At 36.6% G+C, this 27,355-nt stretch overlaps 1 protein-coding gene across 1 annotated transcript in view; it reads right to left on the reverse strand.

Annotated features, from left to right (window-relative positions):
• Positions 1–27,355, reverse strand: part of LOC150086896 (PX domain-containing protein kinase-like protein) — a 257,528-nt gene that overhangs the window by 65,668 nt on the left and 164,505 nt on the right. The window contains exons 11-13 of the mRNA XM_090372315.1: positions 27,155–27,233; positions 26,066–26,189; positions 23,231–23,317 (exon numbers count right to left, since the gene is read on the reverse strand). Of these exons, the coding sequence (XP_090228441.1) occupies positions 23,231–23,317; positions 26,066–26,189; positions 27,155–27,233 (290 nt within the window). The remainder of the gene's footprint in view (positions 1–23,230; positions 23,318–26,065; positions 26,190–27,154; positions 27,234–27,355) is intronic.

The following is a 27,355-nucleotide window of genomic DNA, read 5'->3' on the forward strand; positions in this document are numbered from 1 at the left end:
TTTTAATTTCCCAGATATTGACAGGAATTTGGGGGCTGGTCACTCACTCACACACTAGCAAGGCTTTTGTGGATTTATTGGATGATTGTTTTCTACATCAGCATGTTCGGGAGGCAACTAGAAGGAGTAATATTTTTGATTTGATTATCAGTAGTGATTCTTCATGCATTAAGAATCTGCAGATAAATGAACCACTAGGTGGCAGTGATCACAGTGTTCTGAAGTGGGAGTTACTCAAAGAGGTAACTACCATTAGGGGTCAAGGGAAGGGGTATTGCTTTTGTAAAGGCAACTACGATGGACTGAGACAGTATTTAAATTCTATACAGTGGGATCAACAGATGATGTTACCAACAGCAAATTCAAAATGGGAAGCATTCAAAGAACTTATCTTGCAAGCTACTAGGCTTCACATACCAACTAAGAAATATTGTTCAAGGTTTAGGCCTAAATGGATGTCAGATGAACTAATGAGGCATAGGGCAGAGAAGAAAAATGCATGGGATACATACAAATTAACACGACACAGAAGCCTATGATAGATACAAGTGGATCTGTAACCAAGTTACAAAGGAGGTTAGGCAGGAGAGGGCAGATTACGAGAGATCCTTGGCAAGGGATTGAAGAAAAACAGCAAAAGGTTCTTCACTTATGTAAACTCTAGAAGGAAGGGGATGAATCAGATTGGTCTACTTGATATCGATGGGTCAACTGTTGATGCCCCTGCTCAGGTAGCTAACAAACTAAACGAATATTTTGCATCGACATTCACACATGAGGAGTTATTCAGCGAGGGGAATGCCAGAGGTGTATTCAACTCTAGCAGTAAGCTAGAGAATCTTGTAATAACTGAGAGTAAAGTGGAGGAGAAATTGTTGAAGATAAACACAAGAAAGGCACCTGGGGTGGATGGGATCTATCCAGTTATATTAAAGGAGGCAGCAAAGGAAGTAATCAAACCCTTAGCCATAATTATGAGAGCTTCCTTGGACTCAAGGGAGGTACCCATGGACTGGAGATGTGCAAATGTGACCCCAATTCACAAGGGAGGATCAAAGGCTGACACAAGTAATTATAGACCTGTGAGTTTAACTTCTGTTCCCAGAAAATTAATGGAGGCACTGGTTGAAGAAGCACTGCAGGATCATCTAGACAAGACTTCAGTTATAGCTCGGACACAGCATGGTTTTGTTAAGGGGAAGTCTTGCCTGACCAATTTGATTGGATACTATGAGGCAGTCACAAAAGAACTGGATGCAGGGAATAACTTTGATGTTATATACTTGGATCTCAGAAAGGCTTTTGATACTGTTGCACGTGGAAGACTGCTGCACAAATTGGAGCAGTGTGGCATTGGAGGCAAATTGCTGCTGTGGATAAAGGGGTGGTTGAGGGGGAGAAGACAGAGAGTGGTAATCAATGGACACTGCTCATCGTGGACTAATGTTATTAGTGGAGTCCCTCGGGGTTCAGTATTGGGTCCTTTATTGTTCTCTGTATTTATAAATGATATTGATGATGGTAAATCAAGCTTAATGTCCAAGTTTGCAGACGATACGAAGGTTGGCAGGGTTGTCAAGGACACTACTGACACTATGCTGCTGCAACAGGATCTGCAAAGGTTGAGCAATGGGCTGAGAGGTGGCAAATGAAGTTTAACATTGACAAATGTAAAGTACTACATATGGGAAACAGCAACCCCAGAGCAACGTATCAATTCTGTGGTACTACACTGACAGTGGTAGAGAATTAAAGGGACCTGGGGGTGGTTGTGCAGGCAGATATGAAGTTTTCTGAGCAGGGCAGACAGGCTGCAAGATTAGCTCATGGTGTATTGTCGATGATATATAGGAATTTTTCTAGCAGGGATAAGGAGGTGATTATTCCCTTGTATAAGGCAATGGTCAGGCCACACCTAGAGTACTGTATACAGGTGTGGAGGCCTCATTTCAAGAAGGATGTAGAGCTGCTGGAACGAGTACAGAGAAGGGCAACAAGATTAGTGAATGGAACAAAGGGGTGCTCTTACGAAGAAAGGCTTAAGTTTTGCAAATTACAGTGTCTGGAGACTAGGCACCAGCGAGGTGATCTGATAGAGGTGTACAAAGCCTTGAGTGGTTTGAGCATGCTCAATGCTGATGGGATTCTTCCTCTTGCTCAGAATAATCACCTGAGAGGGCATAAGTCCAAATTGAGGAAAGACAGATGTAGGATAGATGTGCGGAAATTTGCCTTTAGCCAGCGGGTGGTTGGTAGGTGGAACAGACTTCCATCCCTTGTCGTGGAAGTTGATAGTCTAAATAAGTTTAAGGCTTAGCTGGACAGGTATTTCGAACGAACAGAGGGGTGAAGTGGAAGTGGTTATTTTTTATTTATTTTTTTTACTTTATTTTTTTTTTTTGGCTGATGCTGCATAAGCTTGCTTTCTTGCATCAAATGCCTCTACTAATGCTAATGCTATTGGCAAACTGACTAAGTATGGTGTAACAATGTGTACATCGTCTGTCTTGTTGTGATATATTGCGACTCTAGCTGTCTGTTTGGTTTCACACTTGAATTGAACCACACAATTGAAGTTCGAGAAGCTGACACACTCATTATTGTCTAGCCAAGTCTCAGATAGCAGCAAGGTTTGGCACTGCTGTGTAATAGTGTCGGTGAGGTCAGAGAACTAAGAGTTTCTTTCTGTCATGGATGAATTCGAGCCTGGAAAACTCATTTTGTAGATCAATGGTGGATGTAGCACTTCTCAGACTGCGATAGAATATCTTGTCGCTGGTCACATGTGACAGAGCAACGTAAACCAGCTGCTGTTCGTGCTCCTTTTTGTACTCGTAAACCACTGTATCGAACATGTTGCTTTGCGACTTGTGTATCGTCATTGCACAAGTATGAGAGGAAGGTGATTTCTTTTGGCACTGATTGTGCAATTGTTGTTCAATGATATACTCGCGGTCCGTCTTGCAAGCGACATGGCTGAAGGATCGATGTAGTTTGCTTGCATGTATCTTGCCGCCTTCTTGAGAGCTAACTTTCCGATCTTAACAAGGTGGTAAATTTGGTCACAATCGTTGCATCCTTTGCTCTTTGTTCTATTCGATCTTGGATAATTAACCGATGGCACTGTTGGTGAACACATCAGTAACGTCCACGTTGGTAGTGACAATGTACGGCTTTCTGATGACCAGTGAGAGCTCAGAGAGTAATCTGCCAATGTTGATAACTGATATTTTATAGCATTTCTGGTGAATGTGTGCTTCTTTCCCTGCATTTGAATCCATGCAGATGGATTCAAATGCAGATGGATTCAAATTTGAATCCGTGCAATCCATGAAGATGATTTGCACGACTAATTCCACTTTCTCCTCTGCAGCACTGAGGATTGTGCAGTTGTAACTCACTGACGGAATTATTTCATATGTAGAGTCTTATACTGTTTGGGCAGAGGCAATTGGCTTCCTCCCGAGCAAAGAAATACGACTCAATAAGTTCATGCTCACTCTGATCTAATTTTGCTCTGTCACCAATTTTGTTTAACACAGACGAGAATGTGGTGTTCAACTGGCACATAACTTGATCAAGCTCGTAGTATTTCAGGCCGTGCCAGAGAGTGGGGCCGGTGATATGCTGCTTTATCTGTTTATAGACCAGGGTCATGGGAACCAGAGGCAGCGGATGTAAGAGGCAGAAGAGTAGTGCTCGATTAGGAACATGTCTTGCCAGCCAAAGCTTTTCGACATCTAGTTATCTATTTCAGCCTTACATCCATTTGTGATAACAGCTCTGCACCGATCATACTCACTGTCAAATTTTTAGCGCTCTGATGTATATAAACAGAGCTCTGTACTGTTGTCTGACTTCTGACAGAGGCAGATTTCTCAAAGTGGATATCTTGATGGCAATGTGCACAGTGGTTCCATCTATCGCAATGGCAGTCTTACCAGTTGAAGCACATGTAACGTAGGCAATATCCATCTGTATTGCTGAAGCAGTTGTATCTTTCCATCAAGAAGCAACTCACAAATGTTTTGCTGCAACCAACTGGCCAGTCAAGAATATTTGAATCAGTTCGTGATTGGGAGATAACAGACTCCAAATTACATGCATGAGTAGAATCTTTTGCTTGTCATTGACCATTCTCATTAAGCTACTAAAGTCCACGTTGGTCATTAAGTTTTCATGTTTCTTTGCAATTATGCCAAGTCAGTTGAGTGTGGCGAGCTTTAGATACTCATTCATCTAGCTGTCTGGATGAATGTAAAACTCTCAAAAGAGGTCTTCTTCTCGTAGTTGCTTTGTCAGGGTCGCCATCGTCACCAATTTCCATCATTCCATGTCTGATTCATACAATTTACAGTGTTCTAGTATGAACTCTTCATTGTCGTCATAAACCTTGACATATGCCATCTCTGATTCCTCAATGCAAAATGGAATGTGCAGCTCGTTGAGATCCTGAGCCATGTCATAGTTTCGATAGCGTATTATGCGTGGATAGTTGTTTCTTGCAGATCCCATTAGCACTGCATGTGTAATTTATAACAAAGCACGACAGAGTAACATGATCCAAGTAGTGTGGTCTCCTCATATTTGTCAAACCAATTTTCTTTCCATATGTAACACGAATCCTCTGCAAGGTTCTCCTCATTCATCTCCTTATTGAACTTCCTAACTCTGTCACTTGATCGGCCAAACAGTGGGATTGCAAACTACCACCGCAGAGCTCTCCAACATGGCTGACGTAGCTTCTTGACTTGTGATCTCGATGCTGTTGAACATGTCGATGGATAGTTTTCTCATGATTTCAACAATGTCGAAATCTGGGTGCTTGTTCGTGATTGTAAGGATCTGTTGCTATAAATTGCTGATCCCTGTTCATCTTGATGACACATGCAGTGCAAGAGTATTCCTCTGTAATGAACTAGATGTTGGCGTTTGATTTCAAAATGTTATAGACAAATGGTTTGAACTGATTGTGCCACTTCTCACTCTTTTGGCATTTCAGAAATACCTAGGGTAAATTTATGCCAGCTCTGAGCACATCCAAGTAATTAGTTATAGGAGTTTACATCAATCGTCCTGAAGAAGTCATCAATGTCAGCATAATTATCGTCTAGATTTTGCCACATCTTCTTGAAATGAGCGCTGTATTTTACTTTGCAGCTGTCTATCTTAGGCATGGGTGTAAGATAGTGGTCGAGTGACAAGGTATGAATGGTGCTTCAAATCAACAAGTCTGTCATTTATCTGACGTTATTTTCTTGTACGTTTGTGAGTTTGAAGCTTGCTCTCCGAAGCCTCACTAGTGGAGACAGACACTAACTTGTGGATCGCTGCGATGGCATCTTCTTTGTTCTAGCTCAAAAGATCTTTAGGAGTGTTATTTAGCCACAGCAAAATGTGCGCGTGTGGACTACCGCGATGTTCAAATTCTATGCACTTAAAAAAATTGACCAAATGGGCTATAACGTTTCAACTGCAATATATTGATAATTGCATCCACAATCTCCTTGAAGTATGTTGCACAAGTTACAGCATCTTCATTCACTTGTGTTGCCTTCTGCATGAAGTCCATGTCGCTCATGTCATCTTCACTAATATCATGCACATTATTCTGTAACTTGTACAATAGCTGAAGCAAGTGCAGCCAACCAATTTCATTGGCTCTTAGAGTCAAAAAAATTGTAGGTTTAATTCGGAATTGTCCTTAGAAAGGCCAAATTGTTTGCGATGCAGCTGTTAATGTATTCTTTGGATTGAATTTGCATGCAGGTCAGTTTAGTATCTTTACCTATGTATTTGAAAGCCACCATAAAATAGTCTCTCATTCTCAATTTCTTTATCTTCATTGGTACATAAAGGAAATGATATGGAATACACCGTATTGTTCAGATCATCTGAGCTCGCTTGTTGCCATCACAAATGCAGTCACACAATTTCTCTCTGACGTTCTGAATTGTCCAAGATAAATGCTGGGAAAGGACAGTTCCTCTGCATGCTCATCAAATAGTAAGCTCTGCAGTACATTACTTCCTCTTGGGGAAATTCTAAGATATTTATTGTCGCTCCACAACATTTGTTGGGCGATGAGACTTTCTTTGATAGGAACCGTTGCACTTATGTCGTCCTTTGCCAAATTAATTTACACATGACTGTCATCAAAGAATAACCAATCTATCTTGATTTGATACCATCAATAGAGAGGCATGTTGACCAAATACTGAAGCCACGCTTTAACCACTCGTTTTCTTACTAACCCAATCAAATAGTTGGACTTGTATTTTCCTACATTTTATATGTACATTTATGTTGTTGTTTTTTTTTTGTTGTTTTTTTTTTTTTTTTTAGGAGCATTAGCAACTGAGGCCATATTGCTCCGGGAATGCGCGGTGGTCATTCCCTTGACCTTTCCGCATCCTCCGTATTTGGTGGTGACGGGCTCGAACCCCGGTCTAATCAAGAAGCGTGTGCTACGCACTGCTGCTCCTTCCCACCTGGCTACGGAGGCGCCTGTACATTTATACAATGATTGTCATCAATCTCCTTTGGCAAGTGATGGATAATCGTGTTGACTGAAACAGGCATATTGATCTTGGCCAGAATGTTGTATTGTCTGTATGCATGTCTCAGGCACCTTATCCATGAATGGTAAGTAAGAAGAAATGAGCCTCTCTGTCATTAAACCCAACTTCAGTAAATGCGATGGAATTTTTCAGTAGACCAAGCCACTCAACTTAGATAGCACTGGAATGGTGGTGTTCTTAAGTTATCCTCTACAGCTATTATACACAAGGATCCTATCAATGTCAACATCAGGAAATACAGTGCGTATCAATGGTGTGTGTCTTTAGCAGGTGGTTTCTTTGTGTCGTTTTCAAACCATAGTGATCACAAATGTAGCATACACAGCAGAAATGATTTTTCATAAATCTCCTTTCAAACTCTTGATGTGTGTTCTTATGTAAATAGTAGTCTGTGTAAGGAAAAGGAGCTTGATCATTTAAACTCATTTGCATTGCAATTGGAGAAATGTTCAATTGTACATAATTAATACTCACTTCAGGTACATCATTGTTTGATAGAGCAGCTTGCTAGTTGAAGGCACTGCTAAATCCAATGCTCAATTTTCTGTTTGTCTTTTAAGCAATCTTGATAGTTTTTTTGTTCTCACACACACACACACTCATTGCTACCTTTCTTTATTTTCTTAGGTCTTGTCGAATTCATTCTTGCTCAATACTCCCGAGAAAGCTCTGTGCTTGACTTTGGCATCATTGAACACCTTTTCCAAAATTATCGATGTGAAAACTTCTATAGTGGCACCTAACAAAGGAATGGAACAAAAATGCGAGACAAAAAAAGAAACTGTTGACAATTTGTTTGTTGTAATCATACTACTCAACAAATGGTTACAATCAAATGGGTAAACAGGCTTGGATTTCGCTAACCTCTTCTAAGCAAAGGATGTTTTCATAAAATAAAACATCTTTTGTACATACAAGGTACACACACACACACACATGTATTTCTGTTTGTTTTATTATGTTTTTCTAATTCAGTTTGGCAAAATGAAAACAAATGCTGTTTGAGTTTTGTAAATCAGTTCCCTAGAACTTGAGATATCATACCAGTCACGAAAAATGCATCATGCACTCTAATCACACTACTAGTGAGCACTCGGCAAAGACTAGTGGTAGCAGTGCAGGAAGCGCTTCTGGCGGAAGCTGCAAATGACGTCACTTCCATGATGCATTTTTCATGACCGATCAGATTTACTCAGTTGAGTGCCCCAAAGGATGTTTCACATAAAAAAATGCTAGTTAATGAAAAGCACATTTTCAGGTCAAAAAGTGTCATTTTGCAACACTTTATTTCCATTTCATTTCATGTACAACCACTGACCGACTTACGTAAGGGTTGCATTCCGCGGAACGCTACGTAAGTCGGAATTTCCCTAAATGCTTATGCAGCACTCACAACATTTGAGTGCTGAATTTGATTGAAGCAAAAAAGAAATGTTTGACAAACATGTAAATAGAATTATTTATTCAATTTTTTTTATCTCATGTGCAGGAAAAATTACAAGTGTACAAAATTGCAAAAATTTCAAAATTATAAAAAGAGAGAGGAGATGCATAACATCAGCAAGTTTTACCTTTTGGGCATCGTTGCCAGAATTAACTCTCCAGTTGATAGCTTATCAACTGGAGAGCTAATCCTGCAGAAGTTGAGGGCTGTGGAGATTTAGAAGGGGTTTTTTTTTCTAATACATCACAAAATTTCTCTGCAGCTGCAGAATTGTCACTGGCAACTACACCACATACTTTAGCATTGGCATATGATGCAAGAAAGCAAGCTTATGCAGCATCAGTCAAAAAAAAAAAAAAACACTTTCACTTCACCCCTCTGTTCGTTCGAAACACCTGTCCAGCTGAGCCTTAAATTTATTTAGGCTATCAATTTCCACAAGGGATGGAAGTCTTTTCCACCAACCAACTACCCGCTGGCTAAAGGCAAATTTCCGCACATCTATCCTCCATCTGTCTTTCCTCAATTTGAATTTATGCCGCCTCAGGTGATTATTCTGAGCAAGAGGAAGAATCCCATCAGCACTGAGCATGCTCAAACCATTCAAAGCTTTATACACCTCTATCAGATCACCTCGCTGGTGCCTAGTCTCCAGGCACTGTAATTTGCAAAACTTAAGCCTATCTTTGTAAGAGCAACCCTTTGTTCCATTCACTAATCTTGTTGCCCTTGTCTGTATTCGTTCCAGCAGCTCTATATCCTTCTTGAAATGAAGCCTCCAGACCTGTATACAGTACTCAAGGTGTGGCCTAACCATTGCCTTATACAAGGGAATAATCACCTCCTTATCCCTGCTAGAAAAATTCCTGTATATCATTGACAAGACACCATGAGCTACTCTTGCAGCCCGTCTGCACTGCTCAGAGAACTTCGTATCTGCCTGCACAATTACCCCCAGGTCATTTTCATTTTCTACCACTGTCAGTGTAGTAGCACAGAGTTGATATGTTGCTCTGGGGTTGCTGTTTCCCATATGTAGTACTTTATATTTGTCAATGTTAAACTTCATTTGCCACCTCTCAGCCCATCTGCTCAACCTTTCCAGATCCTGTTGCAGCAGCATAGCGTCAGTAGTGTCCTTAACAACCCTGCCAACCGTTGTATCATCTGCAAACTTGGACATTAAGCTTGATATACCATCATCAATATTATTTATAAATACAGAAAACAATAATGGACCCGACACTGAACCTTGAGGGACTCACTAATAACATCAGTCCACGATGAACAGTGTCCATTGATTACCACTCTCTGTCTTCTACCTCTCAAACACCCCTTTATCCATGCAGCAATTTGCCTCCAATGCCACACTGCTTCAATTTGTGCAGAAGTCTTCCATGTGCAACCGTATCAAAAGCCTTTCTAAGATCCAAGTATATAATATCAAAGTTATTCCCTGCATCCAGTTCTTTTGTGACGCATCATAGTATCCAATCAAACTGGTAAGACAAGACTTTCCCTTAACAAAACCATGCTGTGTCTGAGCTATAACTGAAGTCTTGTCTAGATGATCCTGCAGTGCTTCTTTAACCAGTGCCTCCATTAATTTTCTGGGAAAAGAAGTTATACTCACAGGTCTATAATTACTTATGTCAGCCGTGGATCCTCCTTTGTGAATTGGGGTCACATTTGCACATCTCCGTAGCCGAGTGGGCAGGAGCGGGAGTGCAGTAGCACACGCTCTTTGAGTAGACCGGGGTTCAAGCCCCTGACTGCTGAATACGGTCGATCTGCCAACCCGCACTGGACCAGCGTGGCAGATTATGGTCCATTTCCCTCAGCATGAATTGTTGAGGAGGCTTCCACCCTGCAGTGGGTTGATAATGGCTGCACTTTACTTCTTTTTTTTTTGCACATCTCCAGTCTATGGGTAGCTTCCCTGATCCAAAGAAGCTCTTATAATTATGACTAAGGGTTTGCTTACTTCCTTTGCTGCCTCCTTTAATATAACTGGATAGATCCCATCCACCCCAGGTGCCTTTCTTGTGTTTATCTTCAACAATTTCTCCTCCACAATGTTTTGGAAACCAACATGATGCTTGAACCTATTAAACCACCCGTTGCTTGTCATGAACTTGGGTTGGGTTGGGGTTCGCTGTACTTATCCTTAATACCTTCATAAATCCTTCTTGCTTTTGCTTGAATAGCCTTTAGATTCAGGGGCAATTGCTGCTGAATCTGATTTTCCATCTATATTATTAATAGCTTTTCCATCTTCGATATAGTACCTGAACGCTGGTTTGTGATCACTGTTGATCCTTTAATATGTTCTTTTATACATGCACTGTCCTTCAAAATAGCTATTAAATCAGCAATGCCTAATTAGCATTAGCATTAGTAGAGGCATTTGATGCAAGAAAGCAAGCTTATGCAGCATCAGCCAAAAAAAAAAAAAAAACCACTTCCACTTCACCCCTCTGTTCGTTCAAAATACCTGTCCAGCTGAGCCTTAAACTTATTTAGGCTATCAACCTCCACCACAAGGGATGGAAGTCTGTTCCACCAACCAACCACCCGCTGGCTAAAGGCAAATTTCCGCACGTCTATCCTACATCTGTCTTTCCTCAATTTGAATTTATGCCCTCTCAGGTGATTTTTCTGAGCTAGAGGAAGAATCCCATCAGCATTGAGCATGCTTAAACCATTCAAGGCTTTATACACCTCTGTCAGATCACCTCGCTGGTGCCTAGTCTCCAGACACTGTAATTTGCAAAACTTAAGCCTTTCTTCGTAAGAGCACCCCTTTGTTCCATTCACTAATCTTGTTGCCCTTCTCTGTACTCATTCCAACAGATCTACATCCTTCTTGAAATGAGGCCTCCAGACCTGTATACAGTACTCTAGGTGTGGCCTGACCATCGCCTTATACAATGGAATAATCACCTCCTTATCCCTGCTGGAAAAATTCCTGTATATCATTGACAATACTCCATGAGCTACTCTTGCAGCCCGTCTGCACTGCTCAGAGAACTTCATATCTGCCTGCACAACCACCCCCAAGTCCCTTTCATTCTCTACCACTGTCAGTGTAGTACCACAGAGTTGATACGTTGCTCTGGGGTTGCTGTTTCCCATGTGTAGTACTTTACATTTGTCAATGTTAAACTTCATTTGCCACCTCTCAGCCCATCTGCTCAACCTTTCTAGATCCTGTTGCAGCAGCAACAGGATCTGGAATTCTGCGCAACAGATGACAAACTTTGTCCTTCTTCGTACTTCTTAATTAATCGGATCTTTATTTCGAAATCAATTTTGTTTAGTTTCTTAGCACTGCCAGAACTTGCAATTTCCGTTGGTCCCTTTCCCTTCACCATTGTAATAAGTAAATAGGAATGAAGAGAAGACTGAAAATTTATTTGTTTTTTTATATGATTGAAAATTTCAGTGAAGGGGAAACTCATTTCACCATAATACTGTAATGTAAAAACCCACAATTCCAGTTATCAGTATTATTGCAAATGCAGTAAGATTGAGTATACTACCAGTATATAATAGATTGCGCTAACAGAAAAGCCCAATAAACTAGAAATTGCAAATTGTTTTATGGTAGTGACCTCTAGAAATGTGTTTTATAAAAATATCACCAAGGCATTCAAAATTGATTCTTATAATGGAACATATGATAACGATGAAAGTGTAGTGCAATTTCCATTATAAAAATTACCTTTTAGAGAGATAAATAGCATAGTTTTATATAGTGAAAATTTCAACTCCCGAGGTCTTGGAACGAATTACCAAAAAAAAAAAAAAAAAAAAAACACAATGTGTTATTGGGTTCACATTGCGATGTTTTCATGATACCTCCATTTATTCCTACAGGATGCAAAATATATTTCAAAGATTTTTTTTTTTTTTTTTTTGATTTTTAAGAGCAACTAAGCAACTAAGGCCATGTTGCTCTGGGAATATGCGGTGATCATTCCCTGACTTTTTCCGCATCCTCTGTATTTGGTGGTGACGGGCTCGAACTCTGGTCTAATTAAGAAGCATGTGCTATGCACTGCTGCTCCTTCCCACCTGGCTACGGAGGCGCCACAATTTTTTTTTTAAGTTTGCACATAAGCAGGGGAGTGCCTGTATATATTTTTATAGCTGCAACTGCCATAGCCTATTTGTGTCACATCACTCCCAATGTCCCCAAGTGGGCATTTTTTACATTTATGTAATACATAATTTTATGATTAATTATATGTAATATATCAGTGCTTGGACTAACATTATTCTTAAAATATTTACTACTTCATGCATTAAGTTTATAAAATGCCACCAAAGGCAATTAAAGTAATCGAGCAATCACTTTTAAGTGTAGAAAAGTTAAACTCCAGAAGGAAGGCCACAAATATGAACAAAGAGCAAAAAAAAAAAAAAAAAAAGAAGAGAGAGATGAAGCCACCAAATCTGGTACTAAGAAAGTGTGAAACCACTAAAAAATTACACTAGCTAACAATTGTAAACTTTTTTTTCGATAACATGAACAAAATCAACTGATTTTGACTAAATTGCATGTGCTGAAAAGAAAATGACAGTAGAAAGTTCGTAGCACGTCACATTTTCATGTTCCTTTTTGTTTGTGCTCCTTTTTTTCCAAAAATTGTGAATTTTTACTTATCTAAATGTACTTGACTACTTTTCTTGTAAAAGAAATGACGACCAATAAACTTTCCAAATGGATAAAAAATAACATACTTAAACTTTATAAACACCTATTTGGATTTAAGTAAGCAACTGACTGACAAAAGTGGAGGCAAAAAATGGGAAATCTTACTACTTACAGTTATTTTTCCCTCTTATGAGCAGAATGGTCCTCCCTTATCAGAAACCAGCAATAGTCACCCATCATTGCTGGATCCCATCATTCTTGGTACCTCTGCTCCATTGTGTGGATTCTTGGTGGAATCATTTCTCCCCTGCTCATCACTGACAGATCTTAAGTTGTCTGGAAAGAATTCAGGTGTGAATGTTGGAAGTGTATCTTCAGCGACATTCAGCATCCGAATTTTTGATAATTATGCAACAATTCTATCAACTCTTTATAGTTCTCTACTTTTTTATTCCCTAAAAACCCACTAACAACAGCTCTGAAGGATTTCCATCCAGCTAATTAAGTGGCATTAAGTTCAGTTTCAAAGATTTTTTTCCCTTTAAAAGCCATCTAATTTGTGGACTTACAAATATACCCTCCTTCAACCTGGCATTACTAATTTTTGGAAACTGGCTTTTTAAATACTTGAAACCTTCATTATTTTTGTCCAGAACATTTCCAAATTTTTCATGAGACTCAACTTAATGTGCAAAGGCGAGAGAAGCACCATTTCAGGTTTCACTAAAGGCGTGCATTTGATGTTGAGTATCCCGGAAATGTATTCTTCTCTGATGGGCCATTCCTTCACAATATAATGATGTTCTATTGCTCAACTATTCCATAAACACATGAAACAATAAAACCATGTAGTCGAGGCAACAAAGTGATTACTTTAAAACTCCACAGATTTTCCAACAATATTTCTTATAGTTTATAAGGCAGTGTTTCCCAAACTGGGGGTCTGCAGACCAGTTTCCAGGGGTCTGCAAAACTGTGGTCGACCATATATATGCATATGTTATATATAGGGGTCCACAAACTTTTATGATTTTTGAAAGGGTCCATAGATCTCAGTAGTTTGGGAACTACTGGTTTAAGGCATTTAACAGCAATGATATGCTATCATAGGTTTCTTTCATAGCCACTGAGTTTGATATTATCATTATATATCAAAATTGCTTTTAAACTGAGTTTTAGAGAATTGATGAATAATTTCCATTCTTCAGGATTGTGTTCAAGCCCTAGTTCATCCATCAATCTGTTTACAGACAGAAAGAGAACCTGCCATTTGATAATAACCTGTAAACTTTTCATTTCGGTTTCTAAACACAGAATTTGCTGGCATGGTTTATGCCAGCAAATTCCACTGTTGCAACCTAGATCCTAATAGCTCAGCCTGTTGCTTTGAAACATTTAAATGCCTAACCAAATCAAGTTCACTTTGCTCAATTAAGTGTGTGGTTTTGTCATTTTCAGGATTGTAACAAAGAGATCTGCAGACATTGAGGGGGCAGGTATGGGCTCTAATGACTCTTGCTCTTCTTCTGGAATAGTGATTTTTTTCACAACTAGGTGGAGGAATAGGAATAAGGAGTTCCGGTGTGTGTGGCACTGGTCTTATTGGGGTATTTTATTTTAACTCTCTTTTCCCTTGAAAACACCTTAGTATTTGTGAGGTAGAAGTAACAATCTTCAAGGTGACTTGTTGGTTCTCAGCTCGGATCATCAGAACAGCAAAAGGCATTTCAGAATTCTTCCCCTTCATCCATTCAGTCAGATTTACATAGCATGTTATAAAGCACATATGAGCTGCCAACCTTTTATCTTGATCACCCACGTGGCAACCAAAATAAAAATAATAAGCTTGTTTCACCTTGTCTGTGATTGACTGACATTGCAACTTCACTGTTGTTGTTGTTGTTATTTGGTTTTTAGGAGCATTAGCAACTAAGGCCATATTGCTCCGGGATATGCGGTGGTCATTCCCTGACCTTTCCGCATCCTCCGTATTTGGTGGTGACGGGCTCAAACCCCGGTCTAATCAAGAAGTGTGCGCTATGCACTGCTGCTCCTTCCCACCTGGCTACGGAGGCGCGCAACTTCACTGTAAATTGTCCACAAACATAGTAAAACCTGTTTGGCAAATTAATGCACGCACGCACGCACGCACACGCACACACACACACACACACACACACACACACACACACACACACACACACACACACACACACACACACAGCACTTTTGCTCCATTTCGTGAGTTTTCACAAGAACAAAACAGAACTTTAAAACACCACAACCTACCACTAGATCTCACAAATCGAAACTAACCCCAAAAATGTACATTTAAGGGCTAAAGACAGCTTGTAAACAAGTTGTCTTTCATAGAGATGCCCAGCCACCGTAAATATAGTAGGGTCCAAACATGCTACTTCATAATAAGGATTATAGCAATATAACTCAGAGCAGCCACTGCTTGGGGCCATAAAACTTAAGAGGTATTAGTATACCCAGTGCTTTTTTTGTAAAAAAAATAGGTGCCGGTACTCATTCTTTGCTATCGGGAAAAATTGAAAATTAAAAGGATATGAAAAGTACTCTACAAATTTTTTTCCCGATATTGTTACTTTAGTAGTACCAGTAATGTTTTTAGAATAAGAAAAACAAATTAAGCATATTAACACAGTTTATTAAGCATAAATTTATTATTCAAGTATATAATATTCAATATTATTCAAGTATATAATATTCAATATTATTCAAGTATATAATAAAGAGTTCTTATTCTTATATAAAAAAATAAGTAAAAAATAATAACATAAGTAAAAATAATTTCGTAATAAAGTTTTTATAGAATATCCCAAATTTTTATTAAGTTCTCATCCGACACCCTATGCCAGGGGTCGGCAACCTTTTTGAGTGAAGAGCCATTTTTGATCTAATTAAAAAAAAAAAAAAAGAGAGAGAATCCGAAGAGCCACACCTCAGCTCAAGCTGGGAGGAGGGGGAAGAAGAGTTTTTTAAGAAATGGAATAGAGTGAGAAGGTGTTTATTAAAAAATATATATTTTTTGAAATATTATTTATTAATACTGAAAAAACGTAACAAACATCCAAATAGGTACAAATTAATGTGACTTTTGCTGATGAACTTCTTGAGTGAGTCTCTCAACTTCATGCGAGTATGTCGTAAATAAACATGCTGAACTTTAAACATGCCCGCATTGTTCAGACGATGGTTTCTTGATTTATTTTTAACATAGTTCATGTTCAAAAATATTTGCTTGCAGAAATAAGTTGAACCAAAAACTGAGAGAAGTCCAAATGCAAATATTTTCAAATTTATATATGGGTCCGGTAAGCTAGTCCACGCATCAAACACATTTTGGTCTGCATTTTAAACTCATCTATCGCAGTCCATTTGTGTAGAATTGCAAGGGCAGCCTTTTGCCTCTCCAAATCTTCAATTTCAGTTTTAAGGCATTTTAATCTTGCACTCCACGTCTTTAATTTTTACGTCCTCTTAACTCCATTTCAAATTGTGCTTCATGTGAACTGTAAAATTAAACCGCAGTTACGTGTTAAAAGAGCTGCATGTGGGTCGCCAGCCGACTTCTTTTCTTCCTCTTTGTGTGTCGGTTGCTGAATGATGTTTCCGAAGCAGCAAATCGACATATTTTGCTGGATCGAAGCGGGTCAGCGGCAGGTCTACAATTTTAAGAAACAGTAGTGAAGAAACTGTTTTTGTCATCAACGAAGTGCTGGTTGGGCTGGCAATCAGATTCATTTCTGAAAATCCTCGTTCACATTCACTCGATGAAATTGGTATTGTACTCAGAGCATTCATCAAATTCTTCAATTCTTCCGAAACTTTCTTATCAATTAGGTATCCGCGAAATCCACGAACTGCATCTCTTTCGTTTAACTGTAACCTAATTGACAATTTTCTAACTTCGCTTGGACCAACAATTCATGTTTAGAAGGATTAATACCTTCGTTGTTCTCGTTTTCCATCTCTCATCATCAGTATTGTCACTATTACTTAAATTTTAATTTTTTCTTTTCTTGTCTTTTTTTTTGAAACTGTCCAAAATGTCGGTGTCATTCGGATATACAGGTACTGTGAACATGTAAACAGAGATAGGGAAAATTTACGGAAAAATGTGGATAACGCACTTCTGCGAAACAACAGATGATTATTCGTCGGGGTTAAAGAAAATCACTCCCTCCTAATTCTCGAACGGGGCACTTACAGTTGATTGAGGTGTCCAACCTATGGCTAGTGAGGAAGGTGAACTAAAACAGCATTTTAAATTTTGTTAATTATCAAAAAAAAATCTCATTAAATGTGTCAGTAAATGTAATTGTGTATTGTACTTTATAAAATTTTCGGATATTTTCAATTTTACTTTAACAAGATATAGAAAATGTAACACACTAAAGAAATCTAACTTTGAATATGGCCACTGTATGGGGAAAAGGTTGGACACCAGTGCAGTAGAAGGTGGGCCAGAGCCCACTGGGAATACACCTTGATCTGCTCACTCTCTTCTCTAGCGCCACAGAGTAGTAACATATCTTACTTCTCTGTGACTACTGCGACTCCTCCGTATGTGGGACAGATGGTCGGATAGATTTTACCAGGTACCACTAAGTTGTAGAATGCTTTAGCTCTCTGAATTCGTGCAGCAGGACTAATTGCCTAAAGGCCAGAAATGTGAACAGTGCGTACCGAGTTAATTCTCTCCTAATCCGTTCAACTATATGAAAATTTTCTTTGCTCAACGGAAAGTATTTTAAATGTAACTTCCACGGGAAAGTCAAAATAATTTGCTATAAAAGGACTTCGTTAAACAGAGGTCCGACTGAGTAATTTAGAATTATAAAAATGGTTATACAGTTTTATAAAGAAATATATTACCAATAAGACAGTAAAAAATGCAAATTTAGTTAAATAAATTTAAACTTATTTGAATAGTAGGTAAACATATGAAAAAAATTTATGGAATATTACAAATTTCGAAGTGCACTGTATCCAAATGACACACGTCACTATTAATAAAGGTGCCGGTACGCTGTACCGTCCCAAAAAAAGCACTGAGTATACCATTAAACAACACAGATATATATATCTCTTTTGTTAAAATAAATTTGACCAGGAAAGGTACAGAGTGCGATGTTGGACGATTTCATTGATTTTAAAGCTATGTTTTTTTAAATTTTTGCATTTTTCTAAAAAATGTGACGTGATAGAAACTTTTTACTGTCATATTCATAATGAGCACATAAAAATTAACAAAAAATATTACTTTCACCCATGTTAACAAAACCTTGTTGACCAATGTTATCAACAGTATCAAAATCACACCAAGAACTGGTTGAAAACCTAAAATTCCTTAAACCTAACACTTCAAGATGTAAGAAGAATTTGTCAATTAGTCCCACAAGGTCACAGAGGAACATCTAAAAACAAAATAAATTTTAAAAATTCATCAATTGAAAGTTATTAACTATAAGAAAAAATATACAGGAATATAATATGGTTAGGAAATGATACATGCTGGACCATATAATCATTCTCAACAAGCTTGTTTTTATAGAGGCAGATATATTATGGGCTTACAAATTTATTAAACTAAAAGACATTGAACCAAAGAAGAGTTTTGTCTCTGATATTAGATTCCATTAAGAGTTTTCACAATTCTTATTATGGGCTGGCAGGAAACGGCATAAGTTTATGTTCATTCAGATGCGTGTGCATGAGAAAAACTTCAACTATTAAGAACTATTTGACACAAGTGTCAAAAGGATATACTTTCAGGGTAAAATAGTTTAGTCCATTATTAAATAAAAATGCATTGAATATTTCTTTTTAACTTATCATGGTTTTAATAAATCAGATAAAGTCAACTCAATTTATTTTAAAAAACAAATTATATATATATAATTCATTTATAATTATTTATATTTTTATAATATTTAAAAAAAATTGTTTAACAAATGGTGGTGTATTGATCATAAAAAGTAATCTAGCAAATTCTATTGATGGTTCAGTCTTTCAACTTGAGAGATTTGTTAGGTCTATAATATACCTGCACCTAAAAAAATGCTCATCAGAAATAGTTACAGGCTGACCTCAATTAATGTGATTAATTCATCCTGCGAGCACATTGCGCAAAGCGGAAATGCGTTAATCGAATATAATAATCAATAATAAAAATTGTAATTGGTCCTTGACCTTCAGGAATGTCTATAAAAAAATTTAAAAATGCCTTTTAAATAACTTTTTAACTGTATACCATGTAAAAGATAATGATAATAATTATGGAATTAATTGTTTATTGCATAAAACAGCAGTTCCCAAACTGTGCGCCGTGGAATATTTTAAATTTTCGAGGGAAACACAGCGATACTCAACATCTGTCAGACACCACACAAACTACTAGCTCAAGGTAGTTCACAGTTTCTACATTTCTTATTAAATTGTTTGGACCTAACTACTTAATAAACAGAACTGTTAGGTATTTCTTTTGGTTTAGGTGTGCCGTGAAAAAATTACTGAGACACTAAGGGTGCCATGAACCGAGAAAGTTTGGGAACCTCTGACATAAAATACACAATGAAGAAACAATTTGTTATGGAAATATTTGAACAGAGTCGTTTGGACAGTGCTGACTTTCTCTTTTCATCAATCAATTTCTGATAGCAGACAATCTTTTCTGGGCCCTGGTGAAATAAATATCGCAGAGAACCTCAAACCTTTTGTCTGAGGTTCTCTGCAATACGAAAGATTTCATCTAGTTCTTTTACCTTTATCTCTTCACGGTATCATTTTCATCTGGGTCATTTAAAAATTAGAATTTTTAAATGCAAGTCTGCATTGACTTTATTAGCAGGAGACAAACAAGCAGGCAAATATTTATTTATTGCCCGTCTGACGAGCGGTAAGCTTAATGCATGATTCACACCTTTTCAACTATCACATAAAAAAAAAATTTGAATCGTGTAAAGTGAAAAGTTGTATAATTTTTTCAAATAGCAGTAACTGAAAAACACGTTAATCGAACTCGCATTATGCGAGGCCTGGCTGTATGTGGCCCAGACAGGAGTTACTCTTTCGAGTCCAAATTTTTTTCAAAACTCTTACTTTACTCCATCTAACCAAAGGTAATGCTCATACTGCATATTAGAATTAGTAGAGGCAAATTATGCAAGCTCGTACATTATCATCCCCACCACAACAAAAAAACACTACCCACATCATCTATCTATCTCCTCTAAAAATCTGTCTATCTTTCTTATATTTATTCAAACTTCCCACTTCCACAACACCAGATGGAGGTTTGTTCTAACAATAACTCTGTGGCTGAAAGCAAATTTTTGACATCTATCCAGAAAACACCTAATAGAAATTAAATATATTTAAATTTACATTACCTACCTTATGTGTATCATTTTAGGAATGAGTAAGGATGTTGCCAGCAGTTTACTCAAACCATGTAAAGCCTTAAACACTTCAATCTCCTTGCAGGTGCCTACTTTCCAGATACTGCAATTCACAGAGCTAAAGTTTTTCTTGGTAAGAGCACCCGTTTGTGTGCTTGACTAATTTTGTTGCTCTTCTCTTCACCTGTACCAACAAATCCACATCAATCCTAAAATGAAGCCTTCAGACCTGTACAGCACTCAAGGTGAGGTCTAATCTTTACTGCCTTGAGTCTGGTACCACCCAATTCATGTTATTCTTGGAATACTGATTCCGATATGCAGTACACTGCATTTATCAATAAATCTCAAATGCCACTTCTCAGCACACCTGCCTAATTTCTCTAGATCTTGTTGCAGTACCACACATCCTGATTTCTGTAATAACCACTCTGCCAACCTTTATATCATCAGCAAACTTAGATATTAAACTTGATATACTTTCAATACCATTAATATGTACTGAAAATAAGGGGACCAGCAATGAATCCTAAGGGATCCATTAATCCAAGAAGAGCAGTATCCATTCATAATCACCTTCTGTCTTCTCATATTCCTATCCATAAAAATTTCTTAAAACATTTATTGTAAAATATTTAGTGCAAAATATTTATTCAGTTTGTCAGCAATTTAAACAGAATTTTCAATAGATATGCTACTCACATCTAGAGGGCTAATGTGGTTCATTCCTTCTAGTGCTAATATAAGCAAAGAATTCTTTCATAGTTTTCTTTGCATTCTTAGCCAGACTATTCATAATCTGCCTTCGTGACCTGGCTTGCTTTTTTGCACCATATAACCACTACTAATGCTATTGATGGAACCACCAATGTAGGCACTAAAAAATATACCACATTTTTATTTCAGTTGATCATCTCACATAAACCCTACACTCAGAGCCAGAAATTTAAAATTTGGATTCATCCAACCACAGTATATTTTTCCACTCTTCAATGGTCCGATGTTGATGGCTCTTAGACCAAGCCAAAAGTTTCTTTTGATTTTCCAATTTTAGTAAGGGTTTTCGGACCACTACTCAACTACGAAATCCTGCTTGTTTAAGACAAATTTTTACAGTAGATGCAGGCATGGGAGTTTTGTCTATTCCTATCGAACTCAGCTTGGATTTCAGGCATAGCAAGTAGACAATTGCATTTCAAAATCAGTGTTATGGTGTTATCTTGTGCTTTCATTATTACACATTATATATTATGTTTCTTGGTTGGTTTATTCTGATTGTGGTTTGTCCTTTAAATTGTAAATCTCCTTGAACTGTCAAAAAATAATAGTTTGTACTCCTTTATATGAAACATCTAGTTTTTTTGCCAAGGAGACTGGCAGTTTTTATTAAAACTGCCAGTCTCCATATCCTATTTTAATAAAAACTTTGAAAATGAAAAATGAAATGCGATTCCAAACTTTTGGTGAGAGTGCGTATATATATATATATATATATATATATACTATCATTGAATTATATTAAATAAAATTAAATTATAATAAATAAATAAATGATTAAGCATTCATTAGAGGCAGCGACATGCAATTCCTCCATATGAAGCTGAAATACATCCATTATTTTAAATTAAACAAAACATAAGCCAGCAGTATGGCAAAAACTGTAGAGCGAAAATTAACATAAAAATAACCCAAATAAACAATCGAACGAAAAGAAAAATAGATATAAATAGTAGCCCAGAAACCCTAATATAATTTCGATCTTTAAATCCAATTAACAAAAACTATACAAATTTTAGAATAATGCCAATTAGTTATTAATTTAGCGGTACCCCCCCGAGAGGTACCAGTTCCGAAAGACGTGAAATATCACCCAAAAAGGGTTAAAGGAACTACCAAACGATAACCAAATCAAAATAAACTAAAATAAAATAGACTGACCATCATGCCCCATATCGACAGAGGACCACGAGGCCAATAATGGTCATGGAATCGCTGCATTTCAATCGTCATACAAAACATCGCAAAGGCGGAAATATCGAAGAACCAAACCACCCTACCATTCTCCGATAGATCAACCAATGCAGAGGATTTGCATGGCGGTGGTCCTTATGCAGCGAAAATAAACTATAGAACAGACAGCACTCTAAAGCAGAGCCACACTACTGACATACTGTAAGCTGAATCAGCTTATATTGAAGAAAAAAAGAAAATAGATGGCGTCACTGGCGTTGCTAAATTAGCATATCGACCCATTACTATTGAATTATATTAAATGTTGACGAAAATTAAATTATAATAAAAATTAAAATAAATTTGGTAGTTCCTTTTTGGGTGATATTTCACGTCTTTCGGAACTGGTACCTCTCGGGGGGGTACCGCTAAATTAATAACTAATTGGCATTATTCTAAAATTTGTATAGTTTTTGTTAATTGGATTTAAAGATCGAAATTATATTAGGGTTTCTGGGCTACTATTTATATCTATTTTTCTTTTCGTTCGAGTGTTTATTTGGGTTATTTTTATGTTAATTTTCGCTCTACAGTTTTTGCCATACTGCTGGCTTATGTTTTGTTTAATTTAAAATAATGGATATATATATATATATATATATATAAAAAAAATAACAAAACATTGTCAGCAATCAGCTATGCTTTGCAAGTACAGTGCTAGCAAAATTTGAATTTACAAAGGCAAGAATTTGCACTAGAAAAAAAAAAAAAAGCTAAATATTGCACTTGATTTTTTTCTACATGGTACTATACTACGTAAGAATATTTTCTGTATAACATCACAGATTACAACTTATAATACCTTTAATACAAAACAGTTTTTACATAACATACAGATATATAGTCTGTCAATATGCCAACAGTGTGTTATTTTTAGATTTTATAAAATTAATTCTGAAGTCTGTATTATTTAACAACACTAGTGTTGAGAATTTTAAACACAGTCTTTTATTAATGTTTTCACACATTAACCTTTAATCTTTTAACCTTTTTAAATTCAGAGAATTAAATAGGCTTTGAACTTTTGCCTAATACAAAAAAAAATTCTTAATTTTGGATAAATACAATATATTCCATAGATCTGAAAATGTAAGTATTCACTTACCTTTTTCCATTCATTTTGCCGTTTCTTCTTTTCCTCCTCCGAAGTAAAATGGGCATAAGCCTTAGATAGCCTTTTACTATGTCTGATCTATAAGAACAGACATTTGAAAAAGAAATCAAAATACAGTTTAACACATGCTTGAAGTGGCAATGAAAATTATTATATACTATGTTATTTTTATATGAACTGCATATTATGTTTCTCAGTTGATTTAAGCTTCAATTTTGTTCACTACATAATGCTGTTTATCAGAAATTAGTTTTGGATAACAAGACTGCTTTACCAAAAATATTTTTCCTTATTATCCAATATTGTTCAGAATAAAGAATAATATTTTAAAGTCATTTTAAACAATTTTTTTCCCCTCTTTTCATAAAAATATTGTTCTGCATGCAATGCAATAGTGTGCCTGCTTGTATGACTTTTTCTGCTGTGCCTGCTTAGTATTAAATAATCACATCTAAGGTTTTAAATCTAAACACCTAGATTCTCTTACATTTAAAAATTCCCTTATTGGAGTGACAATATAAATAAAACATTTTCAATTTTATTTAGTCTTCACATCATAGAGAATTCAAATGCTAATAACAAAACAATCACATGAAAGCTAATCACCAACTTGTTATTATGCAACTTTTGGAGAATTTCAATATACATCTTCTTTTAGTAGTACTTAGCTTCATAATTGTCATTATGTGACCTTACTCATTTCGGGGAAAACAACTGAAATTTATTTTCTATGGTGTTAATGCCATAACCACTGAAATGACTAACACCATATTCAAGAATGTTCATGAAATATTCTTGAATTCCGCAATTTAAGAAGTTCTGGATTTTAAAATTCTGATTGAAGATTGCAGAGTGATCTGATTTTGACCAAAGTTAGTGATAATGTTAAGAGGAATTATACGAATAAATGATTAAAATGTCAAATGATTTATAGTAAGTATTATTTGAGATATCAATGAAAAATGTTTATATTATTGAAAATTAATATCACGTGTGATCACCATGTGATTGAATACAAGTGCTAACTCTGGCATGCTTCAGCTGTAGGGGTTTTGGATGCCATATTACGGTATGTTATCCAGGTCTGCTTTAGCTCTCAGTTGAGAGATGGAATTTCAGATCATGTGCCTTTCAATCACATACATTTACCAGGCATGTTTAATTGGGACAGATCTTTATCTCACAGGCTATGGTAGGATATTTGTACTGTGAAGAACCAATCTGGTAATACTGGAAGTATGTGAATGGGCATTATCCTGTTGGAATATTGCCTTATCCATATTTGTTCAAAAATGGGATGACCACTGTGTTTAGGACAGTTTAACTTGAGAGCTGTTTTCATATCTAATTCATGTATAATTTTTTCATGTATAATTCCTCTTAACAATGGCTTCCAAAACCATGCCAGGAGTTTGCAATGTGTATATATGTATCTCTCCCTCATGCAGTCTAATCTCTTCTCTCTCTCTCTCTCTCTCTCTCTCTCTCTCTCTCTCTCTCTCTCTCCCCCTTCACCAGGCAACCTCTGACCCTCATTTATATATCACTCCCACTGAGGCCAAAACAGCTCTTATTACTAAACACTGTTGAATGCTATGCTGCCTCCCACTGAATACTGCATGGCACACTTGAGACATTCTTGATAATGAGTAGGATTGAGAGGCAAACAGTTTGATGGGACTTGATATCACAGCCCAACTTCCAGAAAAAAAATTGAAGTGTGCAAGGGGTCAATATGTGAGGCACAACAATGCTCCTAATCTGGGCCAAAGTGTCTGACATGTTTGCCAAAGACATCCATTGGATATACCAGTCCTGCCTTTCGTAGTTGCTTCAGGAAGATCTTGTGCCTAGTCTTCAAACATGTGCACCTTCCTCATCCCGGTGTTCCAACAATGATGAAGTACAGATAGTGCCCATCCAAATTGTTCAGCAATATCATGAAGCATTATCATGGAGCATTCTGCCCTCTCACAGTTCAACTATTTTTCCTCTCTAAAAGTCCATCACAGCAGGACATAAGTAACAATGTCTCCTTGGTATTACCCTAAAACTACAATAAATTTTAATCAAAAATTTTTTAAAAGTTTAATTTTTTAAAACAATAGTAATTTCAACTCTAGAAATTGTTCATAGACAACTTTATCTTTCTTTTAATTCTGAATCATCCCTAAAAATATAATAATTTATTACTATAATCCCTCTTAACATTATCACTAACTTTGATCAAAATTGGATCACTATTTCCTTTAGTGTACAACCGAAACCATTTATAAAATATCTGATATTAAACAATTATCAAAAACTTGGTGCCACTCTAATACAGGAGATGCAGAATTTGAATATGGGAGTATGTGTACAGAAAAGACAGACAGGACAGGAGGGGAAGAGTTATTAGTATTAACAGTTACAAATGATGCTAGGAGGCAAGCTTATATAACATTAACCAAAAAAAAAACCTGCCCTCCTCAAATATCCATCCCATAATAATTTGACAAACACATCCTTAAATTTTTTCAAATTATTCACTACAACACAACATCAAATGAAAGTTAGTTCCAATGACCACTTTCTCATTGAAAGCAAATTTTCACAATATTCTTAGTTATGCTCATGATTAAAAAGCACATAGATGGTAAGGCAGTACACCCAACTGACATGCATTGCCAGTGTAATAATGAGTCAGTTTGATATGACACAAGCATTGGGACAAGATGCGAAGCCTATTAATTTGTACAGGCCAAATTAATTTTTTTCTTCATTAAAGTTTCCAAACAAATAAAGATTTCCAAAATACCAAGCACTACACAGACATAACGAGCTTACCATTTTCTGTTCCTCTTTTAAGCGTAGTTCCATTTGTTCTTTAGCCTTCCTAAGGTTTTCTTTTAACTGTGATGGAACTTTTAAATGATACTTCTCTCCATTGCCTGCAGAGATTTTGAAAAACCTGAAATGCAAAAGAAATCCCACAGTTCATTAGCTAGATTTAAAACATAAAACAGTATATGAAATATGCAATTTTTGCATATTTCATATACTGTTTTATGTATGCAATTTTCTGAATATCTTATAATAACATGTTGAAAATGAATAATGCTTGACTTAAAAATATTTCAATAATTATAGGAAGAATTAATTATGAGAACAAATTATTACAAGTGACATTAATCTACGACATGCAAAAATTAAACTGTTTTATTGAAAACATTGCCATTTAATTGAATACATCTCAATATAAACACTCAAACAGCTTGGTGTTTTGAAAAATCAACACACAAAATATCACAGAAAATAACTTTTATAACAATATATATTTATTTATAACAAGAAATTAATCTAAATCAAAAAAATAAACCAAACTGCTAATCTGTTGTTAATCCACATGTAGCCTGAGCCTAGATAAAAGCAACAGCTCTCTGCGACTTCTGAGAGCTGGTGGCCACAGAGCTGTTTGTTTGTTATTTGATTTTTAGGAGCATTAGCAACTAAGGCCATACTGCTCCGGGATATGCGGTGGTCATTCCCTGACCTTTCCGCATCCTCCATATTTGGTGGTGATGGGCTCGAACCATGGTCTAATCAAGAAGCGTGTGCTACGCACTGCTGCTCCTTCCCACCTGGCTACGGAGGTGCCACAGAGCTGTTGAAAGAACCCTAGTTCCAAAATACAAACAAATAAATGTGCTCGGATTGTTTAACTTGAAGAATTTACTTAGGTGATTCTCTACACAATTTCACTAAATTAAATATTAAACATAACAATTCCATGAATTTTGTGTGTTATTTTCAATATCTTTAGAATACTCTCACACATGTCATTCATACAACAGATCAGAATATAATAACTGTTACTAGAAAGTTTCTTTAAAATACTTTTGTATTTTTAATGTATAATAATAAACCAACACCCACGGATGTGAAAGCAAATCTGACACAGATGGAAGCTTGTTTTTGCAGGCCTCTTTTGTTAATATTGCTTCGAGTACTGAACCTATCAAAATAAAAGACATACGTAAATGAAATATACTCAAGTATTATGAATTAAAATATGAGATAAATGAAATCAAAAAAAAAAAAAAAAAGATAATCATCTGTGTGAGTGCTGCATACAAA

The sequence above is a fragment of the Mastigoproctus giganteus genome, chromosome 4 (assembly GCF_048544385.1).
Source record: "Mastigoproctus giganteus isolate SK-2022 chromosome 4, ASM4854438v1, whole genome shotgun sequence".
NCBI lineage: Eukaryota > Metazoa > Arthropoda > Arachnida > Uropygi > Thelyphonidae > Mastigoproctus > Mastigoproctus giganteus.